Raw genomic sequence first — 18,385 nt, forward strand, 5'->3', positions numbered from 1 at the left:
TTATCATTAATGTACTCCTTTCCTCGATCGGAGCGTACTATTTTTGGTTTTTTATTAAACTGTCTTTTGACTAAAGCTATATAATCTTTGATTAAAGGAGTAGCTTCATTTTTATGCTTCATTAAGTAAACTTGAGTAAAACGACTGTAATCGACAATAATTGTTAAAATATACCTTTTATTCTCTGGAGTGACGGTTTGCATAGGACCACAAACGTCCGTATGCACTAGTTCCAGTATTGCATCTGTATTTGAATTTGATTGTTTGGGGAATTGCTTCCGAGTAATTTTTCCTTTAGTATAGAATTCACATGTCTGTCTGATACCACAATCCTTTATGATGATACCTGTAGCGAGGTCTTTTGTTTCCAGTTCCTTAACTGCGTCGGGATCTCTGTTGCCGAAACGCCTATGCCACTTGTGCTGGCAATTATCCTTATAATGATCCTCGTTTGCTGCACTGTGAACCGCTTGTAAAGTATCCAGTTTATAGAGGTTTCCGTGTGAGTGTCCAAGAGCTAGTGTCCTGCCGTCCCTCTTAATTCTGCATTCTGTATTGTTAAATGATACTTCAAAGCTCTTCTGGGTAATTTTCTTCACTGGAAGCAAATTTCATCCAGCAGCGGCATATAGAAGACGTCCTTGACAGTTATAGTGACTGGATTATCACAGCCACCTGAACTGTTGTCTTTATTGAGGTAAGAGCAGAGAAGAATCTTTGGTTATTTGTCATATGGCTTGACGACCCTGAGTCTATAAACCAATCTTCTTGACTATTGTGAATTTCCTTTACTTTTGTCAGGAAGCATATGTTTGCTAAATCTTGAACGTCTCCAGCTTTACGAGCTTGCTCCTTCTCCTTATTTGCCTTCCATCTTATGTATTTACTACAGTCCCTTTTTAAATGGCCAACTTCCTTGCAGAAAAAACAATTTACCTGGTGGTTCTCGAAACTTTTTCTCAGAGTAGCCTTCATCGCCGTTTCGTTTGAATAATTTGCTGCCCCTGACTCCTTTCGTCTCCTATATTCTTCCAATAATTTTCCTTTGACGAAAGAAATGGTGAGATCTTTCTCTTCTCGTGATTCCAGAGCTGTGATGAGAGTGCTGTACGACTCTGGCAGACTTATAAGTATTAGCGAAACAATCATGTCTTTGTCCATACTCTTACCGATAGCGGCCATCTTGCTATATGCAGTTAATTTTTCGTGATATTCTTTTAAATTTTCCCAAGTTTCTTGTGGTGTAGTTGCGCTCCTTAACTGGATGAGCTGATCATTCTCCACCAATAAACCAATTCTGGCACGCGCTTTGGCATCCTTCTTTGTCCAATCTGTCCGCGGTATGTTGGCGGGTCTTCCCTCAGTAACAACATCCCAAAGATCTTCTGAAACCAGTAACAGCTCCAGTTTATATTTCCATATTTGGTAATTGTCATTGTTGAGTTTCTCGATTGTGTATTTGGTGGCTGTCGGTACACTCATCTTTAATTCACTTTGTCGTTACACAATTAATTGACCTTTACCGCACTCACTTATAATTCCTTTTGTCGGCTCTATATCCTTATGCGCTTATCCTTATTCGCACTCACTCATATATCCCTTATTCACACTATATCCTTGTGCACTCACTTTATCCTTTTATGATCAATGTATCCTAATTTGCTTCTTATATGCTCGCTATATATTTATGCACTCACGTTATCCTTGTGTGTTCACTGTATCTTGATCTGTTCACTAATTTCTTTTGTGCACTGATTGTTTCTTATAAACTCACTGTATTTCTTTTTCACGTTTCTTAGCAAGAATTTATCTATCAACTTAAGTCTTTATAAACTGTTTCTACTATTAATAAAATTAAATGCCTGGGCCCATAACCTGTTAGCAGTGTGAAAAACTAAGTAGAGAACAATAAATAAATTAACACACTTGTACATACATTTGATACTTATATTTTAGATAGACAGATTCTTATGTTACATTAAAAGAATGAAATAAGTGAAATAAGTTAGCTTATAATACATTTAAGTCAGCGCTAACACGGTTGTCGAAGTTGCTGGGTATGCCTGATGATAGGTATCCTAAAAGATGCTTTCTTAAATTGAAGGGAATGTCTTTAAAACCTGATTGCAACAGAAAATATAACTGGGTTCTCCATCTCAAAAATATGTTCACTCTAAATAACTCTGAGCAAATGTGTCTTGATTTGGATTTTGTGTCACTCGTTAAAAATATGGATATTTTTCTAAATAACTTTTCTGATTATCTCTGGCGCTCCGACAATAAAATATCGCTTCATTTAAGTAGTCTCCAAGTCTTCCCATATCTTAAACTCTATCCTAACTTTCAATCATATCTGCATCTTAGATTACCTTTTCATATAACTTCTATTATTGTTCAAATTTTTGACTTCTGGGCTCTAGCAGGGGTTGTATATGTTTTGGAGAATATAAATTCACATATGACCCTGCTACACTCTGCCCCATATGTAACCTGTCTGTAAGAGAGAATCTTTATCACTTCTTAGCTGTCCGTCCTGCCTATTCTGACTCAAGAATATCAATCTTAGGTCATCCAGCCACTACACAACAGTCAATAGCCAGTATTAGCTGAGTCTTTTAAACTCTAATTGCCCACACGAGTGGCGCAAAGTTGCATTGTACGTCCGTCAGATTCTACAAATAAAAGCATTTATTCTAGAGACGTGACTGTCTTGCTATTCTTAAATAATCTCTCATACACTTTTTGTAAGTTACTTCTTTCTATCTGCTGCTTGATCTGGCTGCACGTGACTACTTTTTGTTTATATTTGTATCTTATATTGCTACTCATTTGTATCGACCTTAGGTCGAAAAAACAATTTAATAAATAAAAATAATAATAATAAATAAATTTTTATAAAACAATTTTTGGTAGCTTGTATTAATTATCACTCCACAAAGTAAAAAAGGACAAAAAGTTTCATCAAACTTTCAAAGCCGTTATCAATTGCCTTTTTATGCAGGTTTTACATTAAAACACAGAAAACATGAAATGTAATTTACTATTATTTCTGAGTTATTTTTACCTGCAGCGAAAATCAAATTCACGTAGTAGATTTAACAACCACATTCAATATGATTAACATGCAAATGTATTGTATCTTCTTTTGTTTCGATCGGAAAAATTCTACTTTCTCCAGTTGAAAATTGCACCCAACAAAAATTAACTTCTCTTTTTGCTTTATGAGTGAAATTGACGAAAAACCCAAATTCCAGTAAAAAATTTCACGTAAAATTCTTATTCGAAAAATCTAATACTTCGTTTTTGTGGGTTTTATGGCACCTATTATAAAGAAAAAATCGCAGACATGGTCGCGCAACCAACAGACATGAACACATTCATAACAGCACAAATAGTCGCATTTTTTTGGAACGTATAAACATTGCCTTTAAAAATTTGAAAATATAAAAAAATCTTACTCTAGTGTCTTGCAACAACTCTTATGCTAGGTGCGAATGCACGTATAATAAAGCAAGGTAATTTAACCGTTGTGCTTTCATCGATGACTGTAAATAGTTTTTTAATCAACGCAATGCTAAGAACAATCTTACAGCAGTACATGATGATGCTGGTACAGTTAATAAAATTCTTATTAGTCTCATTAACTCTGGAATTAAATCGGCTAAGTTAGAATTGTCTTTTAAATAATCGGCAACGTCCTTCAAGGACTTCATTTTCACATATTTTAGCGCTATTTGGTCATTAAATATATGTCAATGAAGAGATAAACGGTCAGGATTAAAATCTTGTTTATAAAACGATGTTATAACTGTTACATTCGAATCTTTTCCTGTCGCGTAATCTTCGAATTTCTGTAAGAGTTTCGAAGTTTCCAACTCAAATCTATCTGTCATTAACCCAATGACTTTATTAATCAACTCGTAGCCATTTTTTTGATAATACTCTTTTGGACTAGAAAAAGCATGAGCATTGTTCAGCGCAGGATCGAGTCTGAAAGATTTTCTATACTGGAGAGGAATAGCCAGGTCGAAGAGCTCTAGGGCAAACGAACCTTCGACAGCTTTCGTCCAAATATCAAAACCTCAACTCTTTCTAAAATAAAGATTACAATAGTCATGAAGAAGTAAAACTCGAAACTGTCCCTGCTTTTAAAAAGCCCAGCTGCTTCAGCACTTGTAGATATAGTTGACTCGCGGTCATCGCGCTTTTCTTCGAAAAAGTTTAGGCAATCATTATACACCGTTTTCCAAGAAACATATTTTATCATTTGTAGGTAGTTCTTCAAATGGCGCTAATCTTTTCGGAGAATCGCGCATAAAATTGATCGCTTCTTTGAGAATTCCAAGAAAGTTCTTCATAGGTAGAACACCTTCCATGGCATCTTGAATAACTAGGCTAACTGTGTGAGGACGGCAATGAATATACAGTGCTGTTGGTCCACGTACTTTCGAAATATCCAATTCCATCCGAATCATAACATCCTTGATAATTTGATACAGCGTTGCCGAGTTTGTATTTTTCATTTCGTAAAAGCCTAGAAAATCCTCTTCAATACTAAAGTCTTTAGAAACGGTTCTAACAGAAAAAGAAAGTTGCTCTTTACGAGATGCATCGGAAGATTCATGTGCAATGATCGCGAAAAACTGTGCACTCCTGATTTTTGCCAGTAAAATCTATTTGTTTTCTTTTGCCTCATGTGAAAATTAGTTAAGGAGTTCATGTTACAAGTTGTGGTTGTATAGTTTTTGAAAAATGTAATGGCTTATGAGTGGAGCTTGAAAATAACCTCAAAATGAACACACGGACTCATAAATTTTGTTTTGTGGCTGGAAACCTCTGGAAACCTCTGCTGGAAAATAAGGAGAGGTGGCCAAATTCGTAAAAAGGATCCGACGAAAGAGAAGAGCCTTGAGAATGATACCTTACAGCAGCGAAGATGAAGAACAGCCAATTTTAAATGATTCATCAAATGAAAAGGGTGAAAGGATAGAAGAAGATAACTGTGTGGAATGTGGAGAGAACTATTTCGAAACATGGTGTATCGAAGACTGGCTTCAGTGTATCCTTTGCAAAATTTTGCATGCAAATTTCACCAAATTTGAGAACATGTGTTCAAAATGTGGGTAAAAAAACAGGAACTGAAATTCTGTTTCTTGGAAAAACTACGGCCATCTCCACTGGACTTACCCTAAACCAAACTGCAGATTTTTGAAGATTTTGACAACGAGTTTATAAGCTTTTTAAGACTCTTGAAAGGTTTCAAGAGAACAAAGAAATTTTCTTACAATGTCTGGGAAAATTTTTCATTATTTTTTATTTTAAAAAATTAATCGCAAGAGAATATTCAAATATACTTTAGAATTTTTCAAAACATTAACAAAATTATTTTTTTTAATCTTGAAGGTTTTAAGGTAATTTTTTCAATTTTGTGGAATTTTCTTTGATTTTCAGGAAAATTTCGAATGTTTCTAAAATATATTTAGGAATTTGATATGTTTTGAAGAGATTTAAAATCGTTTAATAGGCAAGATTTTCAGAAAATTCTTAGACTATTTTTAGATTTCTTAAAAACTTTTAAGCTATTAATGCATATTTCCTTGTGCTCAAAAATTGGAATCTAATTTGAGCACGAATTCAAGCATTCAAACATTTTTACGAAAAAAAGTAATTATTCGAAATTTTCATTTTGTATTAGATTTTTTCCCCTCAAATCGAAAAAATACAATCGCGCCTAGGGCACGGTTGATAATTCTCTAATTATTTCAAATTTGAGAAGCCGCCATATGATGTCGCAAATTCTGTTCATACCTATATTCTTGAAGCAACTATTTTGAAGGTTGTACTGCAGCGAGAGCCGAGTGATCAGAATTTTTTAAAAATTAATATACATGTAGCTTATGGTGCCTTACGCCACCTTATTAAATTATAAAAAAGTCATGTCGCTGGGTGTCGAGTAATGAGTTTTCAAATTTGAGTAGAAATACATAGGTTCTTATGGCAGCACGTGGATTTTTACCCCTTTCCCCCCGAAAAAATTATTCGTAGTAATAGGATCGACGTAAAAATCAAGTATATTGTATAGTATGGCTTTGAAATGTAATAGGCGAACTTTCGAAATGATCATGTCGGCAGGAGAAAAGGTATACGGAATTAAATTGGCGAATTCACGAAATTGGGCACTTGTACTCGAGAATCATGGCCATTGCTCGCTGCTATACCGATACAAACAACGAGTCCGAGTGATAAAGAAGCAGTAAGCATAAGAGCAAAAGAGACAGCGAAAGCGACCTCACCAAGAATTGTGCGTATAATTGTCGATATTATTAAGAATGATATTAAACAATTTTATTCATTTATATGGTTCGCGAATAGGCTTCATAAATTTAGAACGCAATATTTTTATAAAATAATAAAAAAAACTCACTTGAAATAAGAATTAAAAGCCGTTCAATTTTGATCGCATGCAGTTGGCAGCGGAATTGAAATGCAATGCTAAAGGATAGGGCACAGTTGTACCACAATGAAAACACTAAATCTCGCTGCAGCACAACCTTAATATCATTTTCGTTATTTTGTCTAAAAATGAGTTTTTTTAATACATTATTCACATCAATCACAAATATATACTTAAAAATATGATAACAATCATTTTTACCATATCAACTTCGTAAACTAACTAAAAATTACTCATATGCAGGGTGGACACGCTGGGGCTTACATATATGGCGAGTTGAATGCTACCCGAATTGCATAACAGCAGGGCAGAAGCCATTATACAGGGGTATTTTCATATTTCGCCCCTTTAAAGTTTCATTCGGATTGGCCATTCCGTCAAGTCCGTGCATCTTCGGATTAAGTTTATGATAGTTTCCATGGTTGCGTTCGAAACTTCAAACGGATACAAGTGTAAAAACAATATAGGTTATGTTATATAGTAATTACGAATAATAAAAGTGTTTAATTAATAATGAAGTGAGACATGTGAACTGAGAAGTAAACGTAATTTTTTTTCTTTGCTAATACGTACCATTATAGAATAGCTGCTCAGTGACAAATACTATAAAATAGTAATAATATTCTGCGCTCCCGGTGGGCGAAGAGTGAATGGTGTTTAACGCTTATTTTTACTGCATAAAAAAAGGTATGTTATGAATAGACAGGATATGTTTTAAATAATGTGAATGAAATATTACAAGCGTAAACTTTAAATTGACATTGCCTATATTTACTGACAGCGACTAGGGCAAACAGGTGAATCTGAACATAACCGCTTGAAGTTTCGAACGCAACCATGGAAACTCTCATAAACTTGATCCGAAGATGCACGGACTTGGCCGAATGGCCGATCCGAATGCAACTTTAAAGGCGCGAAATATGAAAATACCCCTGTATAATGGCTTCTCCCCTGCTCTTGTGTAATTCGGGTAGCATTCAACTGGCCATGTATGTAAGCCCCAGAGTGTCCACCCAGTATGAATGTTTGGTTGCGAATAAATTCTTAGAATAAATTTAACATATTAAATACAGATTAACAAAATTTTTAATACAACGGTCGTTCCAAAAGTAAGTTCCGATGTTTCATAAATTGACACGAACTGCAGCAACAGCGTCGTTTTAACGGGAGGTGAAACGCAGCCCACTACGCCCACTACGGTGAATTAGGGGACCATCAACATTTTCTAAGACTAAAAATTAAATTACAAATCGCACTTCATAATAGGACACGCTAATCAGAGGAAACTTTTTCCGTCAGTTTATAAAATATCGGAACTAACTTTCAAAACGATCCCCGTACATTTATTGAAGATTAATATCAGATATTTAGGAAATTGGACCCATAACAAGTTTTTATAATTACATCATAGAAATGTGTAAATAAGAATAACTATATTATTTATTTAAGACAATTTTATTGATTCAAGATACAAAGTTTTTTATTTCTTTATAAGCAACGTTTTGCATAATCAAAGACGTAATTTCTACTCTTTTCTGTCAAAATTATTAAACAAAACGATTATGTTTTTAGATAGAAAAATGGTTATAGTTGAAATAATAAATGGTTGAGGAACAAGTATGTTGTCCTGTTTGTTAACAGTAGATATAGTATGATATGTTAAGAATCATGTGATTTACGCCTACGTAACCTTTGTTCAGTTCCTAAACAAAAAATTATTGCTGCTATTCTGTAAATCCATTTTTCCTCATATCCAATCAATCAGAAGTACTGAGTGTCAATCTTCGCTCTGATTATTCTTATCAACATTGAATTGCACAGTCATTTTTTCAAATACTATTTTTATGGGTAAATTCAATTTTGAAGTTTACGTTGGCGTTCTTGCTGTAATGCCTCTATGGCTTTTAAAGCGAGACCGGCTGCTGGCTGCATTATTTTTATCCAATCTAGAATTTCAATAGAACGAATACTTCTGGGCTCTCCAGATTTATGTATTATACAAGGCAGGCTTGTGCCATCTAAAATTACTGGATACATATTAATTGTCCCATGTGCTTCAGGGTCCCGCCCAATTGTTCCAACTAACATATCTTCAAGCATTACTTCAGTAGTATGAGGCTGTATATTGAGGCGAGTAGGCCATTTTCCAAGTAATTTAAAAATTCGTTCGCCTTTGTAATTCTTTTTCAAAACAAATCCAGAAGGTTTCAGATGACTATTTAGTCCAGCGGTACTAGAAGAAGTAGCCACATAATTTCGAAGAGGTGTTTGCTGACTATTATCATTTCGACCACTTCGACGATTTTCTCGACTGCTTTGCGAACTGATTTCTGTGAAAAAACAATAAAAATATCAATTTTTCACATTTCCTTACCTTCACGTACTCTTATATTAAACAGAACAATTTCCAATTTTTACGATACATCGGAACATCGTTGAAAGAAAAAGAAAGAAAGGAATACATCAGCCCAATATACTTATTATACAAAAAAATGTGTTTCCCAAAAATCCCCAAAAACTATATATAGTTACATCTTTGACTAGCTAGAAAAAAGGGTCGAGCAAAGGGTTAATTACACCTGCAATCTGGCGAACACTTTCTCTACAATCTTATGCCATCCCATGCAATCATTTGCAATGCCATGTAGGGATCGGTCCCTTTAATTTTTAAGGGGTCCGGGGACCTAAGTGGTCCAGCAAATATCCGGTACAGACCCAGAACCCTTACGAATTTTAAAGGTTCTGGTCCGGACCCGAAACCTTGAGGACACTTTTGACTCTGGATCCAACTTAAGAGGTTCCTAGATTATATTTGTGGAAAATAAAAATTTGTTAGTGACCATATTTAAGAGAAGAAAAATCAAAGAAAGAAGAATACGAATTTGGGGTGAAAATTAAAAAATTCCAATATTTGACTCATATTTTGAAAATTGAATTAATTTATTAGGTTTCCATGAAAGTTAGCAGAAGACGATTTTTCGGGGCACAGAAAACGAATTTGGGGTCAAACCTCAAACATTCCAAAATTTCACTAAAATTTTTTAATTAATATGGCAGATTTCCATGCAAATAATGAAAGTTTGGAGTCATAGAACATTAATTTGGGGTAAAATTCGATAATTTAAACTTTTGATGGAAATTTTGAAAATTCAATTTATTTTATAGCTTTCCAAGAAAGGCAGTACGATGGAAGTTTTCAACTCATATAAGACGAACTTGGGGGTAAAAACAAAAAAATTCCAAAATTGGACTTAAGTTTTCAAACTTTCAAACATTTTATTTAGTAGATTTTCATGAAAGTCAGTATGAAAGGGGGGGGGGGGAGGTTAAAAGTCACAGGTTATGAATTTGGGGTAAAATTTTCCAAACTTAAAAAATTTAATTCATATTTGGAAAATGTTATTAATTTGATAAATCTCGGTGAAAGTCATAACGAGGGTTTTTAAATCATAGAATACAAACTTGGGTTCAGAATTAGAAAATTACAAAATTTAACATAATTTTTAAAAATTTATTAAATTTGTAGATATTCATAAAATTCAGTGCGAGGGGCATTTTCGACTTACAGAACACAAATTTGGGGTCAACAGTAAAAAAAATTTTGACTAAAGCTTTGAAAATTGGAGTCATTTAGTAGATTTCTATGAAACTTAGTCAAATGTGATTCTTCGGGATACAGAACACGAATTTAAGGCACAAATTCAAGATTCCAATTTCGGAAATATAATTAATTTGGCAGATAGAAGTTTGGAGTTAAATTTGATGCTAGATAATAGTGAAATTTTACTTCCTTTCTCCAAAATTCTTCCCTCCCTTTGGCGCGGTTTGAGCTAGTATTGCCAAGGCTCGAGTTATTAAATTTCATATAATATAATGCGTTGAGTATCAGCTTGTTGTATGCCCAACTAGCAAGAAGAATCCAAAATATAGGTGATATCAAAAACTACGCAGTGGGGGCAAGGTCGATTAGGTGGACCCAAAAATAATTTGGAGAAACCTATTAAAGTTGTATAAAAAATATCAAATTCATATAAATTTGTCTTTGAAGTCTTATCTCTAATTTAGCAATAAAACTTTTTAAATCTTTACGGGTTCTCGGGATACGACTAAAAATGTACAAGCCTCCAATGGCAAGTTTCAGTCGGCGATTTCTGCTGGCTACTGAGAGACCGGTAGTCGCCGAGAATTTTTCAGATTTTTTTCTTAAATTCTGTTCGTACCATGATTTATGATACTTAGGGGGCTCCAAAAATATGACAATAAACATCCAAGCGTGTCTGCCTCGAGCATGGACATAGGAATAAAAGGGGACTAGGCATCTCGTTGCGGACTTGATTCGCAGGGGGGAAGACCGCCATATTTGATTGTAAAAAATATATATAGGTATACATATATTATGTACAGCTGCAATAATTGTTTTTTGTACAAGTTTGCATTTATTTTTTCGAATTTCGCAATGTGAACAATTTTTAAATTGTGATAAATCATTACTAGAAAAAATGGTGAATTGTACAGTTCCAATTCGCAAAAATTGCACTGGAAAAAAGAATAAGAAGAAAGGTGTGACGGATAGTTTTCACAAGTAAGTAAGAGAAACATTTTTATTTTTTAATAAATAAACCTAAATATATGTTAAATATAAAATAAACCGGTAACAGCAATTTATAAAAATGAAACTGCACTTAACAAAACCGTGTGACATAATTTTAGAACGCATTTCATAACACAATTCTGATTTTTGATTTAAAATACTGTAGTTTCTAAACTGATTTAGATATTATACTTTTTTCAATCTACTACTTATGTTGACACTATTGTCATTATCTGACTACCCATTCCTGAAAAATGATAATCAACTTTTTGTCCAGAAACAAGATGAGATACGAAAAAAGACAAATGAGCCAAGTTATTCCTTTTAAAGCGCTCTAAAGAAAAGACTCTTGGCACTTTTCTCTATATTGCGTTTCTTTCCAAATTTCCGGTAAACTTTCTTTTGTATCCCATCTTTTTTTCGCGTGCATAATAATTTTTGAGTAACAAAAAATTCTTTCTTCTCTGCAGAAAAATTTTCTCATGAAATGCGTCACGAACTTTAAAAGTTCAGATACTCGTAACTCTAAGAAAAAAATTGTATCAAAGCGTGTTCAGCCTACATGATTTGAAATGAATTAAGGCAAATTACACAAAATATGTGTGAATAATGTATATATTTGACATAATTTTTCAAACTGTATGTATCTATCGCAATACTTCGTTATTAAAATAATTATATTCCGGCAAGAATAAAGGTGTTTTTCTTATCATTATACAGTTCGATATTATGTATTACATACTTATTTTTTCAATTTATTTTTATTTAATTTTGATATTATTTCTTTATATTGAATATTCAATTTTATATTTCATATATTTATTTTTATATTTATTCATTGTTTTCTAATTTTTCATTTTATACTTCATCTATATCATCCATAATTAAAATTTTTTTTATCGCTGATAAACATTTCTGTGTTTCTTCAAATTTCCTGCGCAGAATTTGCAATTTAAGATGCCCCCCCCCCCCCCTGTAACTTCTGATAAATTCCCGCCACCTAGTAGGGAGCATGTGGCTAGTCCCCTCTTATTCCTCTGTCCATGGCCTCGAGTCTCAGTCTTAGTCGACGAGTATCGCAGACGGCGAGACTTGCTTCTGAAGCGACTCAAATTCAGTGCAGACACGCTTCGATATTATTAGTTGTATCTCGACAGTAAAAAAAAAGTGGTCAAAATGATACCGAAATCAATATCATTTTGATATGCAACAAAAATAATACGGAATTCAAGAGCATTTAGATCGGTCGAAGTGAATGATTGACTTTTGAGATCATAATAATCTGATTAGGGATCATGTATGAAGTCAAACCAAGGTGGCTGACGTTCTCACAATACTTTAGTTCATATTCAAGCTTTTTATGGTTTCTGATCGTGCAGTGTACTTGAAAAGTTAAAAACTAACGAAATCTGATATTAGAAAATATCACATGTTAAGTGTAGTTGTCACTTACGTGCGGTTAGATACCAATTTTAGGTTATGTCGTTATGATACGCCGCCAAGAATTGGCGGCCATTTTGTTTAGTCTGACAAATGAACCAAAAAATGAGATCAAATTGATCCGAATGGAAAATCATTATGATCTCGAGAGTCAAATGATCGCTGGAGTAAAATGCTCTGCAACAAAATTGATCCTTTTTTTACTGTGAGGTCATGCCACAAGTTGAAGTCAAGGTACAAAATTTGAGAAATTCTTGAATTTTTTTTCAAATTCTCGTGCAGCCTGGGCTCAGGATTTTGACGTTTCGATGATAAATTTGAATTGAAAGTTCTATCTCAAAGTATCGAAGTCGCTTCCAGGTATGAACCTGGACCCTTAAGAACGTAACGGGTACGGGTCCAGACACGTAGCTTAAAGAATTTAAAACGTCCGGGTTTGGACCCGGACCCTCAGGAAATTAAAGGTTCCGGGTTGAGAGATGGAAAAATATTGTAGAAAGTTCAGTTTAGGTCTATAATGATTTTCCTATAATGAATTTCTTAAATTTTCTTCGAGATTAGAGGAAAATCATTATAAGAGAATCATTGTGAAAATAAAGAATAGAAAACATTGAAAGAGTTGATGGAACGAATCAAGAATCTGATTTTAAGAATTTTAAGGGTTTTTAAAATATTTAAATTAACTGAAAAAGATTTAAACAATTTTCAAGCAATTTCGAAACATTTTAAGGGAGCTCTTAGAGGATTTTGAAGATTGCCAAACGCATCAAGAGGTCTTAAGGTATGTGCTTGAAGTTTTGAACGTTCAAATGATCGAATTTTTTTACTGATTGCTTTGTAAACTATAAACAAGGCTAGAATGTTTGTTCATTTATATTGGGAATAATATACACAAGAGTTACAATATAAGACAATTTTCGAGGGTTGCCTCTCACTGGCATTGCTACCAAATCAGACCCTCAAAACTTAAATAGTCAGGGTTTCCAGAATTGGAACGCCTAATCGACTCGAATGAGTTTCTTCAAGAGATTAAAAATGTTTTCTCAGGTTTAAAGCAATTTCCGAATATTTTCAGGGATTTTAAGGGATTCAAAAGAATTACAAGAGATTTTAGAGTTTCCGAGGGATTCAAAAGAATTTCAAGGGATCTCCAAGGATTTCAAAGATTTTTAGGAATTTAAAAGTTTTTATAGACAACTTTAATGAATAAGTTTCATGCAATTTATATTCAGGGGTTTTGGAGATATTTATACTTTACGCATTAAATTAAAAGTTATTTCAAAGGATTTCTACGCATTTCAACCATTCAAGGGCAGACAATTAAGATTTATAGGACCTTTAATTATATTTATGATTTGAGGGAATTTCATAACTTTCAATTGATTTCAGTACATTTTAAGTGCTTTCAAATATTTCAATAGATTTAATCATATTTCCAAATGTATCAGGGATTTTCAAGAGATTCCGGAAAGTTTTAATAAGAATTTCAATTAAATTTCAAGAAACTTTACAAATATCAAGGGAATTTACAAATTTTTGCTGCTTAAAGTTTATTTGCGCAGACTTACTATTTTTTTTATTTGCATATGAGATTATGGGTGGTATAAAATGAATCCTCCCTTTGTCGTTTCTGCACTTTTTACATTCATTTCTTCCGTATTTTTTGTATCATTTATTCCAATGCTGATATCCCTAAATTGATTTCCATGTAATGATTAATTATAATGAAATTTCTGTAATACATGGAAACTTTTACAATCAAAATCAAATATTTTGTTTGGTTGATAATTAATTATTTTGTTCGTCAATTCAACAGCTTTCTTAAAAATTCGTCTTCTTGGATTAAAAATTCATATTTTTTAGTAGACAAGTTCTTACATGAAAATTCAACTGTCTTATAAAAAACGCGTCTTTTTTCCTTGAAGATTTTGTTATAACTTCAATTGTGTGTGGTTGAAGGTATTTAATTCTCTTTTGCTACAAAATTTGAGCATTTGTTTGGACATTCACATTTGAAGGTTCAAAATTTCAATTACTGTGAAATCCTTCAATGGCTCTCCTTTAAATAGTCCTTCCGAGAATTGATTCCGCGCAGCAGGTAGATGTAACAGGAGTTGCGCGGGGTGCGCGTGATCTGCAGTTGTCTCTCAGGCGAGCACCCACCGCCCGCCCCAAAATCGGTTCTATAGAAGAGTTCCACTGTATTTTGTTTTAAATACAACTGTTTCGTTTGAAATTAATTTCTCTGTTATTCAAGTATTTGGTTAAAAAATCATCATTATTGGTTGAAAATTCATCTTTTAGGTTATAAAAATGAACTCTTTTTTTTAAATATTTGACTTTATAATTTAAAAAATCAACTGTTCGTTTGAAAATTCATCCACTTTGGTAGAAATTCAATCGTTTGCCTCCACATAGAGGGAGGTTTGTAATAAATTACATTTTTATGTATAATTTTTCGATTGGCCACTTGGAAGTTATTTTTTCAGTTTAGAGATTTCAAGAACAGAAAATTAACTTATTTACACGAGAAAAACTTTTTTGATATTCAAAACACAACAATACGATATCTAGTTTATTTGTTTATGTCTTCGAGACCCATCGATCGATCTATTATCCCACTAGCTCCGATTTACAATGTTAAAAAATAATGTATTTATTCTTCTTATATAAGAAAAATGCGGTCTCGTTTTATTAAAAATACTACAGTACTGTATCGGACATGTTTGTTCGCGTCTGCGAGACGCGTGGTTTGATCGATTGACGAACTTTCGATGACCATTCTTCATTACACAAGAACAAATAAGAAGATTAAAAAAAGTTACATTATTTATATGAACAAACTTTGGTTTCAGTTTAGAATATAACACTACTGTAAGTTAAAAAGCTTCTCATTGTAACAGAACAGGTCGATTGAAATTTATGTGGGTTAGAGAGAAATCTCCCTCTGAGGCAGCAAATTTCAATTGACTCCTATGGTGAAGCAAAATGCGAATGAAATGAGCACAAATAAAGTAAGTGTAGTGAATATATCATTGAAAACGATATATTGTGCAATGAGTGGGAAAATTAGGTGATTTCTGATGAGTGCGGAAATCACAATTATTCGAAATTACCTATACACCCACTAATTGCACAGGATACTTTTTCCCATGATCATTCGGGTAGAGTAAAAAGTGTGAGTAAAGTACTTTTCTCACTTTTTTTCAAAGTTTTTTGCCCACGCTTTTTACATTTCTTAACGACTTTCGCTTCTTTTTCCTACTGCCGCGGACAGTGGCGGACTGGCATGGGGACGCAGCCGGGGTTTCCCGGCTGCGTCCCCTTGGCTCCCGCCCCCTAAGCCATGCAAAGGTGCCCCAAAAAGATTATATTGTTTAAACAAATGAATATGAGTTAGATTGCAATGGAAAGAATGAAAAGAATATACAATAATATCCACGATTTACACTTGTAGTCCTATAAGTAATACCAGTAATGTAAAAAGTGTCCTCTAATTTCTTTTCACCCATATTATTCTTATAAAATTCCCTAATACATGTTTTGGATTCTATTAAAAAAAAAATATTTCAGATGAATAATAAATTATTCATGTTTAAACAATAAAAGGGACAGGAACATTATTGTGATCAACTTCATTACGAAATTTTAAATTCATTTGTTTCTGATGCAATCCATAATATATTTATTTATTAAAAATGTATAGGACACCTGAATGCATTTTTATGGACGCCCGCTAATATATTGATTTTTTACATATGTTAACTGTCGATGACGCCTATACGTACCTTGGGGGATTTTCCAGATGAACTTATTTATGTAAAAAGTATGTCGCCACTTTCGCTTACAAATATGACAGTGGGCTACTCGTTTATTCTTTTTACAAAATCTCGACTAATTATTGGCTGCATTTCATTATTTTAGTAATTGCTAAGTTTAAATTTAATTTTTATATTAAAATGACTACTTATTAGTCGAAATTTTATCTAAAACAAGTTATTAGCTTACATTTCAAGAGTTCGGATCAAATTAAGGATATATTTCATTATTTTGGAAATTGTAGAATATTACTATATTTTGCTATAATTTACTATAATGATTGTTATTTTATTATAATTTCAGCATTTTTTGTAATTTTTAATGTTGTTATTATGAATTACTTATTTAAATCACGGCGTAAATCTTTGTGCAAAAAATACTTGAAAACTTACGGTCTATATGGTGCGACAAGTTTTTCATTCTTGAAAAATAATAAGAAACATGAAATGAACAATTGGTTGATCTCTTAGACGAACAACAATCAGCCCGCTGTGCGGGCACATACTGAGAAATTTTTGGTTATAATAAATGACAGAAATTGATGATAATTTAATATAATATCGTTTCGAAACAGGGAAAACAGGGTTTGCGTATCAAAAATTAATATAGCGGTTTTCAGCCGTCAAAACTAATATTTTTGTTTGAACAAATGGAAAGAATGTTGCATTAACTCTTATAAAACTTGCGAGAATTTGAAATTCACTGTATGAAAGTTAACAATTGAAGTTGAAACGATAGCCATACATTTATTTGAAAGAGCGAACACGTCATTTGAAGTTACCATACAAAGCATATGAGAATCTCAAACGACTATATGAAAAATAACTCCACCAAAAGATTTAGCCTTCAGAAGGTGGAACTAAATACACAAATTAAACACAAATAAATACATTAACACGCCTACAATTATTATTTTTATTATTATATATTTAATTTATTCACTACATACATAATCGCACGCTTAATCGCTATGAAAAATCGGAACGGCTGCGACGAGATTCGACCCTAACTTACCTAAAGCACTAACGACGCTTTCCCTAATAAATAAACCCCACGACTGACTTACATTATGGAATATTTAGTAAAAAATCTCGTCTAAGCGGCGTCTCTTGAAAATTCAGGGAATAATGATTTTCAATTATTAAATTGATTTTTTATAAAATACATTTTTTTAACGGAACTGATAATATGCCTGTATGAATAACATTCTCTAATTTGATATCTCAGTAACTCAGTATAATGCACTTGAGTGTATTTAGATATAATATTTTATAAATTGTACTCATTGAATTAAATCTTATTACCTTAGTGTATACATTTTGTAATAAAGAATTCCTAATGTTTTAAATCCCATATTAAATGATTGAATTTAAAATAGAAAGAGTTAACTTTTATTTTAAATATTGGGAATCATAACCTTTTGGCTCGATCGGAAAATGGCGGAAACAATCGAGGAGCATTCTCAAACAAAACTATATGAAAAATTAAGAATAATGATTTCATAGTTTTCTATGCGTTCCAGATTTCGGTCAACTTCATATTGACAATATCAATTTCTAAAATAATTTTTTCGACATTATGATATTCACTATTCTTTTTATTCAAATTATTTTTCGAAAATTTATTAAAGAGAATATCATTTTCTGATAGTGTTAATTCTTAAAATAGAGATTCATAATATTTCATATTTAGAATACTACTTTGTCGTCTTCGTGTTTTGAATACTCGTATGATAATTTTAAACTTCGGTACTGAATTACGAATAAATATAATAAAACCTCGAGTGTCCCTACGAGGGTAGTTCAATAAGTCCTTAGAATGAAGTATAAAAACAATTTTTTTTTGTAAATTTTTTTTTATTTTTCAACATAATCTCCTTGGAGCTCTATACACTTAGTCAATCGCTTTTCAAGTTTTTTTAATCCTTCAGAAAAGTGCTTTTTCGGAAGTTCCTCAAAATAAGCACTTACAGAGGCAAAGACGTCTTCGTTGTCTGGAAATCTCTGTCCACCGAGCCATTTTTTCAAGTTTGGAAGTAAGAAAAAGTCACTGGGGGCTAAATCTGGTGAATACGGTGGGTG

The 18,385-nt window shown here is 32.9% G+C and overlaps 1 protein-coding gene across 1 annotated transcript in view; it reads right to left on the bottom strand.

The window, feature by feature from the left end:
* Window positions 1-8,054: 8,054 nt before the first annotated feature.
* LOC117177276 overlaps window positions 8,055-18,385 on the bottom strand; it is a 13,751-nt gene continuing 3,420 nt past the window's right edge. The window contains exon 2 of the mRNA XM_033367870.1: window positions 8,055-8,784. Coding sequence (XP_033223761.1) covers window positions 8,309-8,784 — 476 coding nt within the window. The 3' untranslated portion in view covers window positions 8,055-8,308. The remainder of the gene's footprint in view (window positions 8,785-18,385) is intronic.

Source organism: Belonocnema kinseyi, chromosome 7 (assembly GCF_010883055.1).
Source record: "Belonocnema kinseyi isolate 2016_QV_RU_SX_M_011 chromosome 7, B_treatae_v1, whole genome shotgun sequence".
Taxonomy (NCBI): domain Eukaryota; kingdom Metazoa; phylum Arthropoda; class Insecta; order Hymenoptera; family Cynipidae; genus Belonocnema; species Belonocnema kinseyi.